Source organism: Amblyraja radiata, chromosome 25 (genome assembly GCF_010909765.2).
Source record: "Amblyraja radiata isolate CabotCenter1 chromosome 25, sAmbRad1.1.pri, whole genome shotgun sequence".
Taxonomy (NCBI): Eukaryota; Metazoa; Chordata; class Chondrichthyes; order Rajiformes; family Rajidae; genus Amblyraja; species Amblyraja radiata.
The window spans coordinates 28,453,898-28,476,295 of record NC_045980.1 but is presented as its reverse complement, the minus strand read 5'-3'; the positions used below and the strand labels follow the sequence as shown (position 1 = coordinate 28,476,295).

The 22,398-nt window shown below is 45.2% G+C and overlaps 1 protein-coding gene across 4 annotated transcripts in view; it reads left to right on the top strand.

Annotated features, from left to right (window-relative positions):
* The window catches only part of LOC116987534 (solute carrier family 2, facilitated glucose transporter member 11-like), a 38,525-nt gene that overhangs the window by 7,189 nt on the left and 8,938 nt on the right, over positions 1-22,398 (top strand). For 3 of the 4 annotated variants that reach the window (XR_004415733.1, XM_033043647.1, XM_033043644.1), the window contains exons 2-9: positions 957-1,044; positions 1,445-1,543; positions 1,648-1,808; positions 3,103-3,227; positions 4,929-5,058; positions 17,610-17,758; positions 18,463-18,650; positions 21,229-21,339. Coding sequence is in view for 3 of the 4 variants with exons in the window: in XM_033043647.1 (XP_032899538.1) it covers positions 1,042-1,044; positions 1,445-1,543; positions 1,648-1,808; positions 3,103-3,227; positions 4,929-5,058; positions 17,610-17,758; positions 18,463-18,650; positions 21,229-21,339 (966 nt within the window). In the remaining variant the exon portion in view is untranslated. Of the gene's footprint in view, positions 1-468; positions 764-956; positions 1,045-1,444; positions 1,544-1,647; positions 1,809-3,102; positions 3,228-4,928; positions 5,059-17,609; positions 17,759-18,462; positions 18,651-21,228; positions 21,340-22,398 lie in introns of those variants that run through there. The other variant, XM_033043645.1, reaches the window with a different exon arrangement.

The window sequence follows — 22,398 nt, the reverse complement described above, 5'->3', positions numbered from 1 at the left end:
TTACTGGTGGTCTTGTTTTTAAATGTTGACATGAATGTTACACTGCCAGTTCACAAGTCCTGACAATGACTTAATGTAATTTTTTTAAATAAACTTGAACGCATTCATTCTAACAATCCTTTGAGTGGATTGCATCTAAATTCATGTTAGGAAAGCTGCAAATGCTAAATAGTTGTGTGTTCTGGAGTTTGCTGTTATGATTTACCACTGATTCTATCACTGTGATGCATATTGAAAAACATATAAGGAACTCCTCGGTTGTTTAGTTTAGTTTGGAGATACAGCAGGGAAACAGGCCCTTTGGCCCACCGCGTCCATGCCGACCAGCGATCCCCACACATTAACACTATCCTACACACACACACACACTAGGGACAATTTACAATTTGCCAAGCCAATGAACCTACAAACCTGTACGTCTTTGGAGTGTGGGAGGAAACCCACGCAAGTCACGGAGAGAATGTACTAGCTCCGTACAGACTTGTAGTCAGGATCGAACCCGGGTTCTCCTGACCAGCCTGCCTTCCATAACCCTGAACTTGTCACAAACCTGCTGCCCCTAAGCCAAACTTGCACTGTTTAAGTCCTAAGCTCATAGATTTAAATTGACTCTTAGTTCAATAACACTTTGACTTTCGCTTAAAATCTAAGTTTTCAAGTTTCTATATGGCTGTTCTGTTGCCTCTATCTGTAAATATTTATGTCTATATCTCCCAGCTCTTTCATCTTTGGATATTTGAACCTTCATAATTTCCGCATTTAATACACGCTGCACTGAGCCCTTGTGTCTGTAAATCATTCTCTAAATCCAACCACCACTGCTCCATTAAAAAGTTACTTGTCCTATTAAATCCTTGTAAATCTGTGTTTTATAAATTTGGTGAAAGGCAAGGAATTGGGCTACTATGAGCAAATAAAGATTGTTATTGTGTATATTTCCATTTTCATATACACAGGAAGTCTGCTGTACTTTCTGTTTGGTTCGTGAGTGTGTGGCTGGAGTGTTAATCCAGGAAACGACTCAGTCTCAGATGAACTACGATGGTATGTACCTATACTCCTAGATCTCTATTGTGTAATGCTCTCCAGGGCTTTGCTCTCACTTAATGTGTATGTCCTGGCCTGGTTTAACTTACCAAAAATGCGACACCTCACACCCGTCCAAATGTCCTAAATGTCGTTATAGTACCTGCCTCAACTTTTCATTTTGTAAAGTATGTGTGGTCATTTATGGTTGCTGGTAAGATATACAAAGACTAGTAAGGTGGACTGAAAAATTTGATCAATTGCAAACTTGGGAATACTAAAAATGGAGCAGCACAAATCACCTGGTATGTTGCGTTTTGCCAGTAATGTTTGTGAAGGTCTTTGAGTATAGCTGTTGCTACAACTGGGTTAAGCCAACTGGAAAGTAATTGTTTCTATGTTCTTGTTGTCCCTACAGCTGCAGATCAGGGGTCTTTTGCTGACCATCTTTGCTGCCTGTATTGGTGGCACCTTCCAGTACGGCTTGAACCTGACAATCATCAACGCACCAACAATTGTGAGTTCGGACCTCTAGTCAACCTGAAGCAGTTGGTTGATGCCGATGTATTTGCAGAAACAACGGTAAATCTGTACTCTGCTTTTTTCCCCTCAAATTTCTAGTTTATTCAAAAGTTCCTCAATGAAACTTGGATTGAGCGTTATGGCAGACCGCTGGAAAATGGTGTCATCACTCTGCTATGGACCATCATCGTCACTGCCTTCTCTGTTGGAGGGTTGCTCGGTGCAGTTATTGCTGGACCCATGGCCATAACCTTTGGAAGGTATGAACCACGGGAGGAATGTTGGCAAGTTAAACTTGAGGCATGCAGCCTCAGTAAAATACTTAAACAACACTACCAGAGATCAGGGTTCGATCCTGACTATGGGTGCTGTCTGTACGGAGTTTGCACGCTCTCCCTGTGACTGCATGGGTTTTCACCAGGTGCTTTGATTTACTCCCACACTCCAAAAAATAAGGTGCACTGGTTTGTAGTTTAATTGGCTTCTGCAAATTGTAAATTGTCCCTAGTGTGTAGGTTGGTGCTAGTGTACGGGGTGATCACTGGTTGACGCAGACTCAGTGGGCCGAAGGGTCTGTTTCCATGCTATATCTCTAAAGTAAAGACTAAAGTAACCCCTTTCCTTGAAGTGGGTTGGTAGCCTGTTTCTCCTTTCTACACCCATTCAAGTTAGATCCAGACAATCCAGGGCAGTAGAAACCAGATGCTGGTTTACATAAAAAAGGACACAAAGTTCAGGGCGGCTGGGCTTGCATTAGAAATCTTATACAGGTTAATGTCTCACCCAGCCCTAAACCATCTGCTTTTGGGAATTAAAATTGGCCTCAGAGGATTTGATTAAAGTGACCTATATTCTCACCCACTGATAGCTGTTCCCAAAGAATAGTTTGTTTCTAATGAATGAACCAGTAAACTAGTAATGAAGAGCATCATGGTGGCACAACGGTAGAGTTGCTGCCTCGCAGCGCCAGAGACCCTATACGGAGTCTGTACATTACCCCCGTGAGCTGCGTGGGATTTCTCCAGTTTCCACCCACACTCCAAAGGCATGAAGGTTTGTAGGCGAATTGGCTTTGGTAAAATTGTAAATTGTCCCTAATGTGAGTAGGATAGTGTTAGTGTGGGGGGATTGCTGGTCGGCACGGACTTGGTGGGCCGAAGGGCCTGTTTCTATGCTGCTATGTTTCTATGTTTCTAATCTAGTCTCCAAATGAAACTAAACTAGTGCTAAGAAACATAGAAACATAGAAAATAGGTGCAGGAGTAGGCCATTCAGCCCTTCGAGCCTGCACCGCCATTCAATATGATCATGGCTGATCATCCAACTCAGTATCCTGTACCTGCCTTCTCTCTATACCCCCTGATCCCTTTTGCCACAAGGGCCACATCTAACTCCCTCTTAAATATAGCCAATGAACTGGCCTCAACTACCTTCTGTGGCAGAGAGTTCCAGATTCCAGAAGCACACAGTGGAACTGGCCTGTTGTTGTAAGTCTGTAACATGGTAGCACTGCTAACACATCTCACTGTCTGACTTCCATTTCTTTTCTCTCAGGAGGAATTCATTGCTGCTGAGCAATGTCTTTGTACTCGTTGGTGCTTTGCTGATGGGCCTGAGCAAAATGGCCAAATCCTTTGAAATGATTTTAATTGGGAGATTCTTTTCTGGCATAAACTCAGGTATCTTTTTGTTTTGGGAAATTAAATTTTCATTCACATCATATAATTAAAGGAAAGGTGCACTGATGTTATAGGTTGATATAGAACTGTGAATGAGACACAATTTGCTCACAGGCCATTGAAAGTTATTCAAATCTTAACTTTGAATAACGTTTGTGGTAATTTAATTAAGTTGTTCATAGAATTTGGGTACACTGCTGTGATTTTAGATCTTAGAGGTACAGTGTGGAAACAGGCACTTTAGCCCACTGAGTCAATGCTGACCATCAATCACCCATTCCCACTAGTTCGATGTTATCCCTTTTTTGCATCCTACACACCAGGAGCAATTTACAAAAGCCAAAAACCTGCACGTCTTTGGTGTGGGAGGAAACCAGAGCACCCGGAGAAAACCCACGCGGTCATAGGGAGAAAGCCCAAACTCCACACAGACAGCACCCGGAGTCGGGATCGAATGCGGGGTCAGTAAGGCAGCATCTCTAGCGCTACGCCACTGTGCCACCTTGTTTTGGCTGATTTGTAGCCTACCTCAGTTAAGGATATTAAACGGGTGGCTAGGCGGCACAGCAGGTAGTGCTGCTGCCTCACGGTTCCAGTGACCCAAGTTGAACCCCAACCTCTAGTGCATTCTGTGTGGAGTTTGCACGTTCTTCCTCTGACTGCATGGGTTCCTCCAGTGTTCTGGTTCCCCTCAAAGACCTGTTGGATAATTGGCTGTGACACGTTATTTCTCACGCAGGTGGGTGACGGGAGGATCGGAGGGAGTTAATAGACACGTGATGGAGATATCAGTGAGGCAATGGAATTGATGGGATTACTCTGAGAGCTAGCATGGACTTGATGGGTTGAATGGCTTCCATCAATTTGAGGAAACATCTGGCTGTGAACTTTGTCAGACTTCTCAGCTGTAGTGACCCTGTGTCTTTCTTGATGAGGTGTAGGACAATGTACCTTTGTTTATATGGCACTTTCAAACTTAAAAGTCATCGAAGGCACTTTAGCTCAGGATGAAGGGGCGAAATTATGTTGGGGGGGGGGGGGGGGTGGTTTGTCCTCAATCAAGTTCACTTCCTTGTGAAACTTGGCGACGGGACCTCCCCAGACATCAGCTGAAAACTAGGTTGGACTGGCCTGAGATCTCTTTCCCCTCATGCAAGTCACTCAACATTCACACTTGCCTTGAGGATCCACATTCTTTTACAGTGGCATCCGTGGAGCACAGGGAAGAAAGGATCAAATGAAGTGCAGTTGTTTTACAAAAGCTGACACAAATGGGACAGGATGCAGCGGTAAAGTTACTGCCGCACAGCGCTGGACACCCGGGTTCGATCCTGACTACGAGCGCTGTCCACGTGGGTTTTCTCGGGGTATTCCAGTTTCCTCTCGCTCCCCAAAGACGTGCAGGCTTGTAGGATAATTGGCTTCTGTAAATTCTCCCTAGTGTGGAGGATAGAACTAATGTACGGGTGATCGTTGGTCGGCATGGGCTCGATGGGCCGAAGAGCCTGTTTCCACACTGTGCCTCTAAACTAAACGAAACAACTTGTAAACCAATGCTTTGTTGAAGAGGTTTATAGATGGACCTAAACAATTCAAAGTCTTACTCGGGGAGAACTAGAAATAAAAGTAAACGGAAATGCCCAGTTCTCTCGGGCTCAGTATCTGCGCCTTGTGTAACATTATTTTCCTTTTATACCTGAGGTGTGGGAATGAACATCAACCCCATGTATCTTGGTGAGAGTGCGCCAAAGAAGATCCGAGGCACAGTGGCTTTGTCGTATGCTCCATTCACTGCAGCAGGCTTTGTTGTGGGACAGACTTTAGGTATTGGGTAAGTTCAATCACGACCTCATTTTCAATATTGTACGTAGTTTGGATACTAAAGATTATTGCTTCAGAGCGTCTAAATACTAATATCAAAATCTAACTATAATGTATTGCTCACCATGCAACTGTGAAGAAAATTTACATTCAGGGACTAAACATTGATATCTTTGCTTATTCCTTTCAACTGCATAAAGCTCCGCTCCAGAATTTATGCAGGAAACCTTTCCCTCTCTTCCTCTCTATTTCTTTAAGATGTTCTTTAAAAGTCTACTACTTTGGCCCTTTTGGTTGCCATCTCCATGTATACTCAGTGTCAAACTGCACTTGGTACCGATTTCAACAAATTTAGTGTAGTTTAGTTTAGTGATACAGCGCGGAAACAGGCCCGTTGGCCCTTCAAGACCGCACTAACTGACGATCCCCGCACGTTAACACCACCCTACACACACTAGGGACAATTTTACATTTACACCAAGCCAATTAACCTGCAAACCTGTGCATCTTTGGAGTGTGAGAGGAAATCGAAGATCTCGGAGAAAACCCACGCAGGTCATGGGGAGAACATACAAACTCCGTACAGACAAGCACCCGTGGTCAGGATCGAACCCGGGTCTCTGGAGTTGTAAGGCAGTAGCTCTACCGCTGCGTCTGTCGTTGTCCCTGAATGTTAGACTACTTTTTAAAATTATTATTTAAAGGCTGCGACGTAAATTAATTGAAAACATGTAGGCACCATGTTAACTTCTGATTGAGAACAGAGAAAGCTGCAGCTTCTTCCCAAGGCGTCATGTCTTTAAAGGAGGTTTAAAATTTGATTGGATTCCAGTCATTAATGTACTCTTGGAAAATTGTTATTCTATATTCTATAAGGGTTATAGAATAAGTTATCTATAAGGGCGACATGGTGGCGCATAGATAGAGTTGCTGCCTCACAGCGCCAGAGACCCGGGTTCGACTCTGACTACGGGAGCTGTCCGTACGGAGTTTGTATGGTCTCCTTGTGACCTGCGTAGGCTTTCTCTGCGATCTCTGGTTTCATCCCACTCTCCAAAGGTGTACAGGTTTGTAGGTTAATTGGCTTGATATAAATGTAAACTTGTCCCTAGTGTGTGTAGGATAGTGTAAGTGTGTGGGGATCGCTGGTCGGTGTGGACTCAGTGGGCTGAAGAGCCTGTTTCCACGATGTATCTTTAAAATAAAATAAACTAAACTAAATATTACCAACATTACAATCTAGTTTACAATATATTCTCTATAAAACTGTAAATAATTTCAAGATACTTATAATTCCCTGTTATTCTAAACTTGCAACAAACCTTGATTTTAATTTTTAATTTTTAAATTTTTAATTTTTCTGTGATGAAGTGGTTCCTTCAGACTTTTGGTGTCAGTTTTGTCAGTGTACGTGATAATTATGTTCCTGACAAGTAACATTAAAATGCTGCAACCTCTAAAATGTGATTCTCATAATGCTTTTGGTCTCACAATTTACTCTGCATGATTTCTGCCACACTTACATGTGTTATAATTTGTCCTGAATAATGGCTGCATCTTGATCTTGACCTCTAACGTTGGTTTGAAGTAATGGCATTTAGCAATTGATTGGAACTTACTTGCGTTTGTGTTTTTTTGAGCATCTGATTGTCTTCAACCTTTCCAGTTTCCCACGGTGGAAATACTCAGCAGAACAGTCAGTATCTGTGCGAAAACCTAGAACCGTGTTCTTGCACTGCTGAAGATGTGCCCTGTGATTTAGAGTTTAGTTTTGAGATGCAGCCAGGGAACAGGACCTTTGGCCCAGCGAGTCCGCATCGACCACTCGTACACTGGATCCATGTTTTCCCACTTTCGCATCCACTCCTTACACACTAGAGACACATTACGGATGACAATTAGCCTGCACACCTTTGGAGTGTGGGAGTACACCAGGGGTGATTGGGTTAACATATGATGAGTGTTTGAAGGCACTGGGCCTGCACTCGCTGGAGTTTAGAAGGATGAGGGGACACTTCATTGAAACTTACCGAGTTGGATAGATTGAGGCAGGGGAATTAGTGCGTGTTGGTTGGAGTAGGTAAAATTGTGAGGGGAGAGCGCGGGGGATGTCAGTGGTCATTGAATGGGGGGGATCAGTGCAAGATGAATGGGGGGGATCAGTGCAGGATGAATGGGGGGGATCAGTACAGGATGGATGGGGGGGAGCAGTGCAGAAATGGATGGGAAGGGGGTTCATTACAGGATGAAATGGGGGACCAGTGTAGGATGGAATGGGGGTGGCATGAGAATCAAAGCGAGGTGGATAGGGAGATCAGTGCAGGATGAATAGATGGGGGGGGGGGGGGGGGTAGATGGAAAGGGGAGCACAGGGGATGTCAGTGAGGACTGCATAGAGGCGTTAAGGGGGATGGAGGGGGTTGTACGAGAGAGAGAGAGAGAGAGGGGAAGGGGCAGAGGAGGTGGGGAGGAAGGAAGGTCAGTGCTCCTCGGACAGCACCGGCATCATCGCCCCACTACCTTGGCCGTCCCTGTCCACCGCCAAGTGTCGCCACCAAAGGGGGAGGCAGTTGGGATCTCCTCGCCACTGCCTCCCCTCCTCTGCCAGCAAACAGGAAGGTGCGGGGCCGAGCGGTGCAGGTGCTTCAGACGGCAGAAGGGGCCCCCCCTTCCTCCCTCCTCCCGGCCTCAGCGTGTGGGAGGGTTTGTTTTGAAAACGGTTATCGCTGTTGGCAGAGTGGCATGCAGAGGCCGCTATGAGGGCGGGCGGGGTGCGAGAGGAGGAGGTGGAGCCGCCGCGGCTGCTGTGCGGGGCCCGTCATTCGCCCCGACCCTCCGTCACCCTGCACTACAGCCGTCGTCGCCACCGACCAGTAACGTCACTTATTCCTTTTCTCCAGAGATGCTGCCTGACCCGCTGAGTTACACCAGTTTTGTGTGTCTATCTTCGGTATAAACTAGAATCTGCAGTATCAAGCCGGGCAAAATGATACGGCTTTTAGGTTGCCTGGCGGGACTTTAGGTGGCCCTTGGCAACTGGGCAACCGTTAATTTCGAGCCCTGGATATACAGTAAACTATTAAGAATAAAACATTATAATTTTAACTATGTGAAGAATGAAATAAAATACCAGAGCAAAAGGAGGCTACAGACTTTTGGTTGTAGAGTAGAGCTACTACTCGTGGAAAAAAGCAGTTTTTATGTTTGGCTGTGGTGGCTTTGACAGTCCGGAGTTGCCTTCCAGAGGGAAGTGCTTCAAAGGGTGTGGCCAGGGTGAGAGAGGTCAGAGATGATCTTACCCACTCACTTCCTGGCCCTTGCAGTGTACAGTTCGTCGATGGGGGGAACGTTGCAGCCAACAACCTTCTCGGCTGATCGAACGATGCGCTGCAGCCTCCGGATTGTCATGCTTGGTGGCTGAGCCAAACCAGACCATGATGGAGAAGGCGAGGACAGACTCTATGATGGCAGTATAGAATTGGACCATCATTGCCTGTGGCAGATTGTGTTTTCTCAGCTGCCACAGGAAGTACATCCTCTGTTGGACCTTTTTGACCTTTGTGTCGATGATGGCCCCCCATTTAAGGTCCCTAGAGATGATGGTTCCAAGGAACATAAATGACTCCACAGATGTGACTATGGGGTTGGTGATGGTGAGTGGGGGGAGGGGAGGGGGAGCTTTCCTAAAATGTATAATAATCAAAAGTACAACAAATTATCAATAATACTAGGTAACCGGACTGTAAGGGCGCAAACGTAAGTACGCAGTGCAACCTAAGCTAAGTCCGTAATGGATCGATGCTGGGATAGCATTGTTGTTAGGGATGTGATGTAAAATGGCACATAAGATGTTAGTAAACAAAATAAGGGCACATGGAATTGGGAGTTACGTACCGGCACGGACCAAGATTTTATTAACAGATAGACAACAGAGTTATAATATAGGAGGGATTCTCATATTGGGAAGCTGCGATTTGTTGGCAGGCTGGGGGATTTGTGCAGGACTCCCAGATTTTTGCAATCAATGCATGTCATTTGAATGAGAGGACCAAGTATAATATATCCAAGTTTGCTGATTATGCAGGGCTAAGTGGCTTTGGGAATTAAGAGAAGGGGCAGAGAAGCCTCGGGCATGATAGAGATATGCTCAGTCTGTGAGAATAATAATGCGGAAAGATGTCATCCATTTTGATAGAGAAAGTGTTGATTTAAATAATGAATGATTGAAGGTTATTGATGTTGAGTAGGGGTGCCTTGTACTTGAATTTCTGAAACTTAATTTGTAAGTACAGCAAGACATATGATATGTATATTGGCCTTTATTGCTTGTATTATGGCGTACAAGAGTAAAGACTTCTTACTGAAATTATAAAGGACCAGAGTGAGACTGAATCTGGAAAACTGAGCTCAACCTTCCTGAGGGAGAACCCATGGAATGCAACTGGCCAGGATGAAGTTCCTGGCCGTGTCCTTAAGAACTACACAGACTAACTAGCGTGAATGTTCACGGACATTTTAATCTCTCCCTACTCCATATTGAGGTACCCAACTGCTTCAAGAAGACCACTATCATCCTGGTGCCAAATAAAAGCAAGATCTCATGCCTTAATGACCACCGTCCAGTGGCCGTGACATCCACCATCATGAAGTGCTTTGAGAGGCTGGTTATGGAACACATTAACTCCAGCCTACCGAGCGGCCTTGATCCAGTGCAGTTCACCTACCGCCATCTCCCTGATCCTGCACTCATCCCTGGAACACCTGGATAAGAAGGATGACCTACTTCAGACTTCTGTTCATAGACTACTGCTCTGCTTTCAATACCATTATCCCATTATTCCCAAGCTCATCTCCAAACTTGGGGAACTTGGAGTCAGCACTCCCTCTGTAACTGGATCCCCGACTTCCTGACCAACAGACCACAATCAGTGAGGATGGTGATAAACCATCCTGTATGAAAGTCCGCAATGCTGGTGCCCCACAAGAAAGCATTCTCAGCCCCCCTCCTTTACTCTTGTACACCCACCACTGTGCAGCCAAATACCAATCCAACTCAATTTACAAAATCGCAGACGACACCACCATCGTGGGGCCAGATATCAAATGATGACGAGACCGAGTGCAGGAAAGAGATTGAGAACTTCGTAACCTGGTGCCAAAACAACAACCTCTCCTTTAATGTCAGCAAGACGAAGGAGATTGTAATCGGCCTCAGGAAGCGAAGGGGTCACATACCCTGGAATGCATTTGGAGCGTTGAAGTAGAGATGGTTGAAAGCTTCAAGTTCTTAGGAATAAATATCGTCAGCCATTTGTCCTGGACCAGCCTTATTGAAGCCGTGGCCAAGAAAGGACACCAAATGCATCAGCTTTCTCAGAATGCTTCAAAACTTCGGCATGTCCCCAACAACCCTTACCAACATCTACAGATGATCTACTGAAAGCATTTTATAAGCATGGTTTAGGAACAGCTCCAGCCAAAACTGCAAGAAATTACAAAATGTTGTGGACATAGCCCAGACATCAAGCAAACCAACTTCCCTTCCATTGACTCCATCTACACTTAACGCTGTCTCAGCAAGGCCACCAACATAATCAAGGACCAGTCTCTCCCCTTAGGCAAGAGTTACAGAAGTTTGAAAATGCACACCTCCAGATTCAGGGACAGTTTCGCCCCAACACTAATAGACAACTGAACCGTCCTCTCACCATCTGGAGAGCAGTCTTGATCTCCCATTTACCTCATTGTAGACCTTTGAACTATCTTTAATCAAATTTTACTGAACTTTATCTTACACTAAATGTTACACTCTTTATCCTGTATCTGTACACTGTGTGCTTGATTGCAATAGATAATAGATGCAGGAGTAGGCCATTCGGCCCTTCGAGCCAGCACCGCCATTCAATGTGATCATGGCTGATCATCCACAATCAGTTCCTGCCTTCTCCCCATATCCCCACAATCTTTCCCAGCTCTATCTAACTCTCTCTTGAAAGCATCCAGAGAATTGGCCTCCACTGCCTTCTGAGGCAGAGAATTCCACAGACTCACAACCCTCTGTGTGAAAAAGTTTTTTCCTCATCTCCGTTCTAAATGGCTTACCCCTTATTCTTAAACTGTGGCCCCTGGTTCTGGATCATGTATAGTCGTGTCTCTGACTGAATAACACGCAACAAAAAGCTTTTCACTACTTCGGTACACATGACAATAATATGAAACTAATAAAACTAATCAACTAACAGTGTGTGTGCGAGAGTGTTGGGCCTGTCCCACTTAGACGATTTTTCAGGTGACTGCCGGCCACTGTCAAGTTGTAGCAGGTCGCTGAAAAACCGGCGACTGGAACGGCGGCTGTCAGAGTGGAACACATAGACACATCGCTTCCTTCACCAGCCAGTTATGCAGGCGGGGGACAAGGCTAGCGGGGGGAGCACTGTCTGAGTGAAATTCACACGGTGCAAAGCCAATGTGATACAGACACACACCGCGATGAACAGGAAGGTTGGTGCTGTAATTAAGACGGTGAAAGCACAGTGTACGGGAAGGGTCACGTAAGTCCTTTAAAAGAGGGGGGGGAGGGAGGGGGGAGAAGGGGTGACGGTGGGAAGAAGGAAACTACTCTTTAGGTTTTTTTTTTTTCCCAATGAGCCAATGAAATTCACAGGTCAGCACCAGCTTCAACCTTCAACCTCCTGGCGACCCACTAACACTGCACCTATGTCACGAGAATTCTTGCTACTCCATGCCGTCAAAATTCAGGTTGCCGCTAATTTTTCAACATGTTGAAAACCTAGCGGCGACCAGAATGAAGCCGCGACTAGTTACGAGAATGCGGGAACTACCCACCACCATGCAGGCGACACCCCGGCAACCTCCGGCGAACATGTGGTGGCCTTGTGGCGACCTCATAGTCTCCTGTAGTCGCCTAAAAAGTCGCGTAAGTGGGACAGGCTCATAAGTGTGTTGGTGGGAATATTGTTTTGGAAGAGTGAAGAGAGCTGAATGCGAAAGTTGTAGATGTTATGAGGAGTGTTATATACTGAGGATACCCTTTCACATATCTAATGAGGTTATGGTATTTTTTTATAGCCCTGATCTACAGTCCTAGAAGTGTTCCTGTTTAAAAACTTCTGCCTTGCTACCTCCTGTTTCTGGTAGTGCCATGTATTTCTAGCAAAGAGAACATGCCTCCTAGAAGGACAGTCCTGCATCAACCTGCCAAGGTCTCTCTCTAAGAATCGGGACGAAGGCCTGTTCCGCTCTCCGTTTCTTTCACCAGCCGTTTGTCAACCCAGTTCAGAAATTGTATCAGTCCTGCTTGCTTTGCATGTGACCCTATAAGGGACAGCTCCCGAGTTAGCAGCTGCAGTTCTAAGTCCTGGCACTTGCGTGATATTGGAAGACATTAACTGATCGGTGTGGAGCAGTGACCTGGGTAAGACTAGAGCACCAAAGGCAATGAGTGTGGAGATGTCAGAGTGGAAGTGAGCTGGGCCGCTGGAAACACGAAGGACCACACGTGCAGACCGAACAGAGGTGTTCTTCAAAGTGATCACCCAGATTGTGTTCGGTGGAGAAGGGACCACATTGTGAGCATGCTGAACTGGAAGGAGTTTTTGAGTCCTTAAGGCTGCTTTGGAAACTCAGTCCCATCAGAATCCTTGAAAACAGTTCCAGTGGATCACTGAAACTGCTCTGTTAACACACTCAACAGGTAAGAAAGGAATTTCTCAGCCAGAGTACTCTGGTGACGTTTCATTAGAACATGCAATATCCTCTGTGATCTCTTGCCATCTTCTCACCTTCTTTTTCGCAGCAGCCCGCTGTCCTAATGGGTTTAACTCAATGGTGGGGGGGGGGGGGGAGTACAGGGAGTATAAAGATGTTGAAGGGGAAGTGAGTACAGGAGAAGTTACAAAAGACTCCCGAATTAATGGGAAAGAAAGTTTGAGAAGGGATAAGAGAGTAAGGTCAGGGCAAATTGTGAGCGGTGTGAGAGGGGAGGTGAATACCGAGGTCAAAGTGTTGAATATGAATGCGGAAAGTATAAGAAATAAAGTGGACGAGTTTGAGGCTCAGTTAGAAATTGGAAGTATGATGTTGTGGGAATTACAGAGACATGGCTGCAAGAGGGCCAGGGCTGGGAACTGAATATTCAAGGGTATACCTCCTATCGAAAAGACAGACAGGTGGGCAGAGGGGGTGGGGTAGCTCTGTTGATGAGGAATGAAATTCAGTCCCTTGCAAGGGGTGACATTGAAACGGGAGATGTGGAGTCAGTATGGATAGAACTAAGGAATTGTAATGGTAAAAAGACCCTAATGGGACTTATCTACAGCTCCTCAAATAGTAGGGTATATAGGGTGCAAGTTTAATCAGGAGTTTAAATTGGCATGTAGTAAAGGTAATGCTATGATTGTTATGGGAGATTTCAGCATGCAGGTTAACGGAAAATCAGGTTGGTATTGGACCCCAAGAAAGGGAGTTTGTAGAGTGCCTCCATGATGGATTTTCAGAGCAGCTTGTATTGGAGCCTACCAAGGAAAAGGCAATTCTGGATTTAGTGTTATGTAATGAACTGGATTTGATAAAGGAACATGAGGTTAAGGAGCCATTAGGAGGTAGTGACCATAATATGTTCAAATTTAATCTACAATTGGAGAGGGAGAAGGGTAAATCGGAGTTGTCAGTGTTACAGTTGAATAAAGGGGACTATGGAGCCATGAGGGAGGAGCTGGCCACAGTTGACTGGAAAGATACCCTAGTAGGGATAACAGTGGAACAACAATGGCAGGTATTTCTAGGAATAATTCAGAAGGTGCAGGATCAGTTCATTCCAAAGAGGAAGTAAGATTCCAAGGGGAGTAAGGGGCGACCGTGGCTGACAAGGGACGTCAGGGATGGTATAAAAATAAAAGAGAAGATGTGCAATGTAGCAAAGATGAGCGGGAAGCAAGAGAATTGGGTAATGTTTAAGGAGCAACAGAAGATAACTAAAAATGCAATATGGGGAGAAAAGATGAGGTACGAAGGTAAGCTAGCCAAGAATATAAAGGAGGATAGTAAAGGTTTCTTTAGGTGTGTGAAGAGGAAAAAATTAGTTAAGACCAAAGTTGGACCCTTGAAGACTGAAAAAGGTGAATTTATTATGTGGAACAAGGAAATGGCAGATGAGTTGAACAGGTACTTTCGATCCGTCTTCACTAAGGAGGACACAAGCAATCTTCCTGATATACTAGTGGCCAGAGGATCTGGGGTGACAGAGGAACTAAAGGAAATGGTGCTGGTAGTCTGATGGGACTGAAGGCTGATAAATCCCCAGGGCCTGATGGTCTGCATCCCAGGGTACTTAAGGTAGTGGCTCTAGAAATCGTGGATGCATTGGTGATAAGTTTCCAATGTTCTATAGATTCAGGATCAGTTCCTGTGGATTGGAGGGTAGCTAATGTTATCCCATTTTTTAAGAAAGGCGGGAGAGGGAAAACTGATTTATAGTCCAGTTAGCCTGACATCGTTGGTGGGGAGACGCTGGAGTCAATTACAAAAGATGAAATAGCGGCACATTTAGATAGCAGTAACAGGATCGGTCCGAGTCAGCATGGATTTACGAAGGGGAAATCATGCGTGACTAATCTTCTGGAATTTTTTGAGATGTGACTAGGATAATGGACAAGGGAGAGCCAGTGGATGTAGTGTACCTGGACTTTCAGAAAGCATTTGATAAGGTCCCACATAGGAGATTAGTGGGCAAAATTAGGGCACTTGGTATTGGGGGTATAGAGCTGACATGGATAGAAAATTGGTTGGCAGACAGGAAACAAAGAGTAGGGATTAACGGGTACTTTTCACAATGGCAGGCAGTGACTAGTGGGGTCAGTGCTGGGATCCCAGCTATTTACGATATATATTAATGATTTGGACGAGGGAATTAATTGAAACATCTCCACGTTTGCGGATAACACGAAGCTGGGGGGCAGTGTTAGCTGTGAGGAGGATGCTAGCAGGCTGCAAGGTGACTTGGATAGGCTGGGTGAGTGGGCAAATGCATGGCAGATGCAGTATAATGTGGATAAATGTGAGGTTATCCACTTTGGTGGCAAAAACAGGAAAGTAGACTATTATCTGAATGGTGGCCGATTAGGAAAAGGGGAGATGCAACGAGACCTGGGTGTCATGGTACACCGGTCATTAAAAGTAGGCATGCAGGTGCAGCAGGCAGTGAAGAAAGCGAATGGTATGTCAGCATTCATAGCAAAAGGATTTGAGTATAGGAGCAGGGAGATTCTACTGCAGTTGTACAGGGTCTTGGTGAGACCACACCTGGAGTATTGCGTACAGTTTTGGTCTCCTAATCTGAGAAAAGACATTCTTGCCATAGAGGGAGTACAGAGAAGGTTCACCAGACTGATTCCTGGGATGTCAGGACTTTGATATGAGGAAAGACTGGATAGACTCGGTTTGTACTCACTAGAATTTAGAAGATTGAGGGGGGATCTTATAGAAACTTACAAAATTCTTAAGGGGTTGGACAGGCTAGATGCAGGAAGATTGTTCCCGATAGTCCAGAACGAGGGGTCACAGTTTAAGGATAAGGGGGAAATCTTTTAGGACCGAGATGTGGAAAACATTTTTCACACAGAGAGTGTTGAATCTGTGGAATTCTCTGCTACAGAAGGTAGTTGAGGTCAGTTCATTGACTATATTTAAGAGGGAGTTAGATGTGGCCCTTGTGGCTAAAGGGATCAGGGGGTATGGAGACAAGGCAGGTACAGGATACTGAGTTGGATGATCAGCCATGATCATATTGAATGGCAGTGCAGGCTCGAAGGGCCGAATGGCCTACTCCTGCACCTATTTTCTATGTTTCTATGTAACATTAGCAAATTTGCAGATGACACAAAGCTGGGTGGCAGTGTGAAATGTGAGGAGGATCCTATGAGAATGCAGGGTGACTTGGACAGGTTGGGTGAGTGGGCAGATGCATGGCAGATGCAGTTAAATGTGGATAAATATGAGGTTATCCACTTTTGTTGCAAAAACAGGAAGGCAGATTACTATCTAAATGGTGTCAAGTTGGGAAAAGGGGAAGTACAACGGGATCTGGGGGTCCTTGTTCATTAGTCAATGAGAGTAAGCATGCATGTACAGCAGGCAGTGAAGAAAGCGAATGGCATGTTGGCCTTTATAACAAGAGGAGTTGAGTATAGGAGCAAAGAGGTCCTTCTTGAAGAGGAGAGTATAGGAGCAAAGAGGTCCTGCAGTTGTGTAGGGCCCTAGTGAGACCACACCTGGAGTATTGTGTGCAGGTTTGGTCCGCTAATTTGAGGAAGGACATTCTTGCTATTGAGGGAGTGCAGCGTAGGTTTACAAGGTTAATTCCTGGGATGGCGGGACTGTCATATGCTGAGAGAATGGAGCGGCTGGGCTTGTATACTCTGGAGTTTAGAAGGATGAGAGGGAATCTTATTGAAACATATAAGATTATTAAGGGTTTGGACACGCTAGAGGCAGGAAACATGTTCCCGATGTTGGGGGAGTCCAGAACCAGGGGCCACAGTTTAAGAATAAGGGGTAAGCCATTTATAATGGAGACGAGGAAACACTTTTTCTCACAGATTTGTGAATCTGTGGAATTCTCTGTCTCAGAGGGCGGTGGAGGCCTGTTCTCTGGATACTTTCAAGAGAGCCAGATAGGGTTCTTAAAGATAGCGGAGTCAGGGGATATGGGGAGTAGGCAGGAACGGGGTATGATTGGGGATGATCAACCATGATCACATTGAATGGCGGTGTGAGCTCGAAGGGCCGATTGGCCTAATCCTGCACCTATTGTCTATTGTCTAACAATGCATCTCTTACACCCATTGTGCCATTTTGGGGACAATGATAGAGATGACTGTCTGCCCCCCACATTCCAGCTCCCAACCTTTCACCAAGTAGCTCCTCGGGATCCAATTGCAGAAACCCTTTTGTCACATCTATAAGCTTAGGAAGTTCGGCATGTCCCTAACAACTCTCACCAACTTCTGCAGATGCACTGTAGTGGAGGGGGGGCATCACTGCATAGTTTGGGAACAACTTCACCCATGACCGCAATAAATTGCAGAGAATTGTGGACGTTAGATAGTCAGACCCTCTGACTATCTAAGGCTAAAAGTCCTGTAGGTGAGCATATAACATATTTAAAAATAAGGACATCTTCATTTTGGGAGTAAACCAGAATTTCATTCAGAATGTATTCAGAACTTCATGACCAAAATAACAGCTTTTTAGCAAGGTAAATATATCTAATTCAAATCACTAAAGTCCTTTCTTTAATTGAACTGTCAGAAATGGTAATTTCCTTCTCACCACTGTGCTTTGTAGGTGATTCTGTGACAATTAACTGGACTCATTTGTCTGACTGTAGGTGGCAGTCTGTTCTATGCATGATCAGTTCGTATTGTGAACTGAGCGGTCCGTTACTCACTGCTTAGCATGCGCTTTTACTGTGTGGGTTGACTGTATTGGTAGCACTATTTGTGTTCGTAAGCAAGTGAAGCCATGTTACAATTCTACTCGCAGTGAGGTACTTGGCAGGGAGGAAATGTGGCCTGTCCTGCTGTCGTCCTGTGCAATACCAGCCTTAATCCAGCTCGCCACTCTTCCATGGTGTCCAGAAAGCCCCAGGTACCTGCTGATCGACAAGGAAGACAAGAACTTGTGCATGAAGGGTAAGAAATGCAAAGAGAAGAGAGAATGCATTGTCATTGAACGACACAAAATGCTGGAGTAACTCAGCAGGGCCGACTGCATCCCTGGAGAACATGGGGAGGTAACGATTTTGGTTGGGGCCCTTTTACAGACTCATTGCGTGGGTGTGAGGAGGGCCTGCGCTATAGGGAGAGGTTGTGCAGGCTGCGTTTCTATCCCTTGGAATGCAGGAGGATAAGGGGTGATCTTATGTACAACATCTCATATGAACATATTCTCACATGTACAAAATCATGAGTGGAATAGGTCGGGTAGATTCACAGAGTCTCTTGGCCAGACTAGAGGAATTGAGAAGCAGTGGACATAGGTTTAAGGTGAGGGGGGAAGGTTTAATAGGAACATGGGGGGTAACACAAAGGGCGGTGGGTGTATGCAAAGAGCTGCCGGAGGAGGTAGTTGAGGCTGGCACAATCGCAATGTTAAAACATGTGGAGGTACATGGATAGGACAGGTTTAGAGGGATATGGGCCAAACGCATGCAGGTGGGACTAGTGTAGATGGGGCATGTTGGTCAGTGTGGGCCAAAGGTACCCGAAACATCACCTATACCTTTTCTCCAGAGATGCTACCTGAGCACTGAGTTTCTGCAGCATTTTGTGTCTATCTTCAGGCTATGCTGACTTATGATGGATTGCCAGTGCCATCACCATCTCTCTTTTCCCAGCGTTGAGGCGACTGCATGGAGACGTTAACCTGTCTGCAGAAATGGATGAAATGTTGGAAGAACAAACGGCGCTCGAAGGCCAACACGCGAAGGGGCTGTGGGAACTGTTGCGAGACCGTTCTCTCCGAAGGCAGATCAGCATCATCATCGTGCTGGGCAGTGCCATACAGTTATGTGGCAATGACGCTGTAAGTACGATTCAGGGGCAAAGCAAGTTTTGCGCTGGAAATGTGAAGTTGCAATAGCAGTAGCGGCTGTGTAAAAACTCATTCAAACGTGTGTGGATTTAGACTTTAGACATACAACGCGGAAGCAGGCCCTTCGACACACCGGGTCCGCGCTGACCAGCCATGGTATGCCAGCACTATCTTACAATTTATAATCTTTACCAAAGCCAATTAACCAACAAACTGTACGTCTTTGGAACATGGTAGGAAACCAGCGCACCTGGAGAAAACCCGCACGTTCACAGGGAGATCGTATAAACTCCGTACAGACAGCAGCCGTGGTCAGGATCGAACCCGGGTCTCTGGCGCTGTAAGGCAGCAGGTCTACCGCTGCGCCACTGCGCTGGATGGCATTAATATACATGCTTCATTTTCCCATACCTATGCTGTATGCAGGACTTTTGTCTTGCGATTGAATTTTCATAAGGCTTTATGGAAGCATAAAAATGGAGAGCCATTGCAACTCAATTGGTACAGGGGTGCATGAACAAACTGACCGGGTTTTCACATACACAGTCTTTGAAGATGCCAGGACAAAAAATAATGGCCCTGTCCCACGGTACAAGTTCATTCCAAGAGCTCTCCCGAGTTTGCCCTGATTCGAACTCGGAGATTTACGGTAATGGCCGCTCGTCGGTACTCGGGGCTCTCGTGGACATTTTTCAACGTTGAAAAATCTTACCTGCCATTGGCGCGTCTACCCGAGTACCTGCCGTTTGCATTACCAGCCGCTAAGAGACGTCCCTGAGCTCCGACGTACCCTCTACGTTCATTCTCCGTGCTTACCACGAGCTTGATTTTTTTTTAAACTCGGGAGAGCTCTTGGAATGAACTCGTACCGTGGGACAGGGCCATAAGGATCTGAATGAGAGGCCTCTTTGCAATACACATGATTCTGACAAAGCTTGAAGGGTGAATAACTAAGAGGGTTATTTTTTTCAGGGTAACATATCTGACTGAGGAATGAACACTTTAAAAGGGATTCCCATTTAGAACTGCAACAAGAGAAATCTTTTTCTCGATTAGTTGTGAATCACTGTAATTACCAACCCCAGGGGTTTTAGAATATATTGGCAATGAGTAAACTAGATGCTGCTGTTTATTTTAATGCTGCTGATGCAAAGTGAATCAAGATTAATGAAGATCAGGCAGAAAAAATGGACTTGAAGTGTTATTGTATGTGAGTGTGCTTCAATTGTTGTTTAGCTCATTAGTGCCTCGTGTGCCAAGGGTTGAAATAAAACATTGAAGTTAATTAGAATCAAATTGGCATAATTTATATTTCAACTTCAATCTCCATAGCTCTCACCTACCTAGGAGTACATGAGAAATGACCTTAAAGAGGCAAACCAATTTGAGAGTCAAAAGTTCTTTAACAATGCAAACTACCTGGCAACAAGGTTGCAGTAAATCACCTGAACTATTAAAGCCAACACATTGAACATCACAGGGTACATTTTTAGTTTAGTTTAGAGAGACAACATGAAAACAGGCCCTTTGGCCCACAAAGTCCACACTGACCAGAAATCACCCGTATACTAGCTCTATCCTACACACTGGGACAATTTACAGAAGCCAATTAACCTACAAACCTGCACGTCTTTAGAATGTGGGAGGAAACCGGAGCACCCGGAGAAAACTCATGCTGTCACAGGGAGAACATACACTCTCTATACAGACAACACCCATAGTCAGAATCGAACCCGGGTTTCCTTCGGTGTAAGGCAGCAACTCTACCGCTGCGACACTGTGCCGCCTGTGGTATAGTGCACAGAATACATACGCTAGATGCAGGAAACATGTTCCCGATGTTGGGGGAGTCCAGAACCAGGGGCCACAGTTTAAGAATAAGGGGTAGGCCATTTAGAACTGAGGAGGAAAAACTTTTTCTCCCAGAGAGTTGTGAATTTTGTGGAATTCTCTGCCTCAGAAGGCAGTGGAGGCAGATTCACTGGATGCATTCAAAAGAGAGTTAGATAGAGCTCTTAGGGTTAATGGAATCAAGGGATATGGGGAGAAGGCATTAACGGGAGTACTGATTGTGGATGATCAACCATGAGAACATTGAATGGCTCGAAGGGCCGAATGGTCTACTCCTGCACCTATTGTCAATGTATCTATGCATTACAATGTATTTCATAGGAATTCATAAACCCTTGTTATAGTATATAATGCATAGTATATTGTGTTGCATAGTAGTATTTTTGTGGAATATTACATAACAATATAAGCACTCAAACTACATTTTATAGCACACTGGCATTCACAGGAAAGAGTAAACCACACTGAATAACAACGCTTAGTAGACTCTTTCATGGGAACGGCAATTGCTTTGTGTAGACACAAGGAACTGCAGACGCTGGAATCTTGTGTTGAACACAAAGTGCTGGAGTAACTCAAGTGGGACAGTCAGAATCTCTGGAGGACATGGATAGGTGACCTGGTCTGGACCTTTCTTCAGACATTGTTTACCCTGTCTAGCTTGCAAATGCAGGTAATATTTTGCGAGATTCAGAGTTTAATTCTCTTTTCCCAACAGACATATTACTACGCTGTCTATGTATTTCGTGCTGCAGGAATTCCCAGTGAAAAAATCCAGTACGTCACTATTGGAACAGGATGCTGTGAGCTCATAACTGCAATAACAAGTGTAAGTAATGTTTAATTTTCTACTGTCTATTAGTTTTATTAGTTTAGTTTATTGTCATGTGTACCGACGTACAGTGAAAAGCTTTTTGTTGCGTGCTAACCAGTCAACATGATTATAATCAAGCTGTCCACAGTGTCCTGATACAGGATAAAGGCAATAACATTTGGTGCAAGGTTAAGTCCGATTAAAGATAGTCTGAGGGTTTCCAATGAAGTAGATAGTGGCTCAGGACCGCTCTGCAGTTGGTATGGTTCAGTTGCCTGATAACAGCTGGGAAGAAACTGTCCCTGAATCTGGAGGTGTGCGTTTTCACACTTCTGCACCTGTTGCCTGAATGGAGAGGGGAGAAGAGGGAGTGACCGGGGGTGAGACTCGTCCTTTATTATGCTGCTGGCCTTACCGAGGCAGCATGAAGTGTAGATGGAGCCAGTGCAAGGGAGGTTTGTTGGCGTGATCGTCTGGGCTGTGTCTGCAATTCTTCGCGTTTTCCTGCGGTCTCTGCTTCCAAACCAGGCTGTGATGCATCCCAATAAAATTATTTCTACAGCGCAACTGCGCAGAGTGCAGAAGTTGGTGAAAGTTGTTGGGGACATGCCGTACTTCCTAAGCCTTTCAAGGAAGTAGATGCGTTGGTGCGGTTTCTCGGTCAATGCTTCGATGTGGCTAGTCCAGGATAAGTTGCGGTGATATTTACTTCTAGGAACTTGAAGCTTTTGACCATCTCTACTATGAAGGCTTTGATGTATACCGAGTCATGTGTACCGCTTTGCTTCCTGAAGTTAATCATTATCTCCTTTGCCTTTAACTTTGCCATTGAAAGAAAGGTTGACACCAGGTTACGAGGTTCTCAATCTCCTTCCTGTACTTCGTCTCGTCCTTATTTATTATTCGGCCCTCTATGGCGGTGTCATCCGTGAATTTGTAAATTGATCGACACAAAATGCTGGAGTAACTCAGCGGGACAGACAGCATCTCTGGAGAGAAGGAATGGGTGACGTTTTGGGTTGAGGTCCTTCTTCAGACTAAAAGTCAGGGGAGATGGAAACTAGAGACGTGGAA